Source organism: Quercus lobata, chromosome 5 (assembly GCF_001633185.2).
Source record: "Quercus lobata isolate SW786 chromosome 5, ValleyOak3.0 Primary Assembly, whole genome shotgun sequence".
NCBI lineage: Eukaryota > Viridiplantae > Streptophyta > Magnoliopsida > Fagales > Fagaceae > Quercus > Quercus lobata.
This window is the reverse complement of record NC_044908.1, coordinates 20,620,653-20,624,282: the sequence shown is the minus strand read 5'-3', so window position 1 is coordinate 20,624,282 and position 3,630 is coordinate 20,620,653. Positions and strand designations below refer to the sequence as shown.

At 32.4% G+C, this 3,630-nt stretch overlaps 1 protein-coding gene across 1 annotated transcript; it reads right to left on the bottom strand.

Annotated features, from left to right (window-relative positions):
* Positions 1-627: 627 nt before the first annotated feature.
* LOC115988341 lies at positions 628-1,438 on the bottom strand. The gene is made up of 2 exons (XM_031111873.1): positions 812-1,438; positions 628-703 (listed from the first exon to the last, which is right to left on the bottom strand). Exons 1-2 carry the CDS (start codon positions 1,080-1,082, stop codon positions 651-653), a joined length of 324 nt encoding a protein of 107 aa, XP_030967733.1. The 5' UTR covers positions 1,083-1,438; the 3' UTR covers positions 628-650.
* Between the last annotated feature and the right edge of the window lie 2,192 nt (positions 1,439-3,630).

The following is a 3,630-nucleotide window of genomic DNA, read 5'->3' as shown; positions in this document are numbered from 1 at the left end:
AAAATTGGCATGTTATAACACTTTAGAGAAGACATGGAGAGGCGAGACCTCATCATATTAAAAACTCATCATGCATAAAGTGTTTGTGGGTTTACAGGGGAAAGAGTTTAAACTGCAAAGTTAGCAGCCTTTTGTAATTATTTAAAATAAGAAAAAAAAAAAAAAAAAAAAGAGCTCTTAGGGGACCATTTCTCAATAAAATTTCTTTAGGAATTTCTCTAATGCTTTGGTGTTGACTCCTAAGTTTTCTGTGCTCTTCAATCCTAGGTGCCAACTCCTAAATCATATATTATTTCATTTTTATGTTCTTCAATTTGTTTGTATGTAGTATCAAGTTTTAGTTTTATTACTACCGTTTGGGCTCAAAAAATAAATATTTAAAAAAAAAATTTATTTGTCCGGCTTCATATTTTGGTACATCATTCATTCATTCACAATCAAGCTTTTTTTTTTTTTTTTTCCTTTAATTTTACCAATATTTGTATATCAAATTTGTTTATTTGATGGTGGCTGCACCAGGGGATAAATTTTTTTCTAACAACTACATAGCTTAATGCAAGAAGCTAATACAGTTCACAACTTTTATATAAAATAAAAGGCATGCTTCTGAATTTTATTTTTTCTTTCTTTTATTGCAAGTCTAGAGCATGCTAATTCTTCTTCTTCTTCTTGCAAGAGTTGTAGCAGGTATCCATATAGTCTTCTGCTTCATATACAAGAGTTAATAACATCCATCAGAATTGAATAAACAAAACAATTATATATTATATCCAAAGGAATGAAATATGAACCCAATGGTACGTTTTAGTACCTGAACCAGAACTGGTTGACATGGACTCTGCACAATCAAGAATACAACTATAGATGACATCTGAGAGGGAGTCTTGGCAAAACAGGTCACAAGTACTCTCACAAATACTTGATTTAAAAGGATTATCAGGCCAACGCTTCTTACAACGTTGATAACAATCTAAAAAGCAATCATGGGTTGACGCCTCCGCCGAAAGGGAAGGATTATTAGCTGCTGCTACAACAAGCACAAGCATAAATAGTACTGCCATTGTTTCCACAATTCTCTTCATGTTATCTTCTTGTATAACTCTAAACTTTCTTCCTTTATTGATATCTAATATATAGTAGTGTATAATATTATTTATATATATATATATATATATATGTGTGTGTGTGTATTTATATATATAAGTGAAGTTCTACTAAGTGTCATGTTTGGGACTTCATCTCTTAATACATGTGTGATAAAATATTTTGGACATGTGTTACCTTTATTGAAATCTAATCTAATCTAATCTAATAAAATATCTAATTTATAGCTCAATTGGTTCTTTGCCTTTTTTTTTTTTTTTTCCTTAGATGTTTTCATAAAAAACACGAAGAGATGGTGTCAATAGCTACACAAATTTTAGCTTAATATAAATAAAATAAAGTACACATACATTTGTAAAAACTTGGCTCTTGCCAGCATATCGCCATTGTTATTTAAAAACCTTTGCGACATACATGTTATTTAAAGTGCGTGTAGATCACTTAGAAGTATTTATTGGATCACACTTACAAGCACTAATATATATTTCAGTTACTAAGATGTTGGCAAAATTGGCATGTTGTAACGACTTAGAGAGGAAATGGAGAGGGGAGACCACATATGTAATCCGTTAAATATTGTAATTGCTATAGTTTTTAGGTTTTATCATTCTTCTTAAAGAAAATAAATAAATAAATTATAATCTTCCATTCAAAAAAAGAAAAAGAAAATTGTACATTTTTAGACCCCTAAACACAAATTGTTTAACCTAATTATTTAGCCAAGTGATTACTTAGATAAATTATTCAGTTTTAGGTTAACACAATAATATCATATCATGTAAATAATGCGAAAATATAAAGTACACTACTATATGATGACCCAGGAAAACCTAATCAATAAAAAACCTATGAAGGATTTAATCTAGCTATCCTCAAGATAAAAAAACAAATCAACTATGAAAGAATTGAAGTTTTTACAATAGAACTTAGACTACTAACATCCTATTGCTACTCTCAAGTAGAAAACTTACTACCACGACTACATGAAAGCTCTGAGTCCACGGACTACTTCTTTCTTAGATCTGCAGCAACCACAAGTTCTCCTACTTGTGATTTTGAGACTCCACTCAAAAGTTTTAGATCTTCTTTAAAGTTCTTTATGCAGCAACTGAAGAGATTATCAAGTTCAATCTTGATCTTGACAACTCTATGTATGTGTATGAAGGTAAACACCTCTAGATCTCATAAAAGATTCAACACATTACTCTCCAAAGACCTCTAAAACGTAGTTAGGGTTTTTCGTTTTATACTTGGAGTGAAATACAAAACCCTACATGTCATATGGGTTTGGGCTAAATTGGAATTTCTGCAAAAAATTAAATCTGCACGAATTTTGATCGATCGAGCCTTGCAGATTTTGTCCAATAAATCCTACAATCACTCGATTCCAATTTTATAGTAAATCACACTTTGAGCAAGCCTAAACCTAGACTCTATATTTTGATCATGTTTTGCCAACACAATACACATTGAAGTTCTAATACATTAGTTCCTAAAATCTTAAAACCTAACAAAAATAATTGTGCAACCTTAAATGACTACTTAAAAGGAGGCTGCCAGCTCGGGATACTTGGCAGCCTCCTCCACAGTCGGTCTTCAAGCTTAACTTTGATGCAGCAGTGTTTTCAAGCCTCAACAGCTCTGGTTTTGGTGCTATTATACGCAATGAGAAAGGAGAGGTTATGGTAGCTAAGGGTCCGGAAGTGTTTTGCAGTACAGAAGCTGAACTCCTTGTTTGTAGGAAAGTGATTGAATTTGCAGTGGATGCGGGTTTCTCAGAATTAGTTATTGAGGGAGATAATAGTTCGGCTATGACAACTATTTCATCACTGAAGATTGATCAATCCTTGCTAGGGAATGTGGTTGGGGATATTCAACATTTGATTTGTAATTTGCAGTGGGTAAGGATTGATTGTGTTAGAAGAGGGGGAAATCGGGTTGCTCATGTATTAGCCCAATTTGCTAGGGATATTACTGAGGATATGTATTGGATGGAAGATGTTCCTCCAATAGCTAGAGAAGTTTTGTACCAAGATGCTAATTTTGTTGAGTAAATGAATAATATGCTTCTGTTTCAAAAAAAAAAAAAAAAAAAAAAAAAGGGAAATAATTTCCTAATATGATGTAGGTTATTTAAAGTCACAATAATTAGATAGCTTTAAATAATTACAGAGACTTTAATGACTAATTAAAAAATAAATATACTCCCAAAATTATGAGAGGTTGAGGAAATTGAGCTTTTAGTGGTTGGTTTTACTGTAATTATCACCGTCGTCTAGGGGTGAGTATAGTTTTCAGAATCGGACCGGACCGAGAGGTCGGACCGTGAAAACCGAGAATCGGGATGAAAATCGGTTTTTTAAGCATAAAGAACCGGATTTTTTGTTAATTTCGTGAACCGCTAAAACCAGGGTTGGGCCGCACGAACCGGTGAGAACCGTGCGGTCCAACCCCTTAGCAATTTTTTTTTTTTTTTTAAAAATAACTTAACACAATTTTATTCTACTTAATTACATTATCCATCTC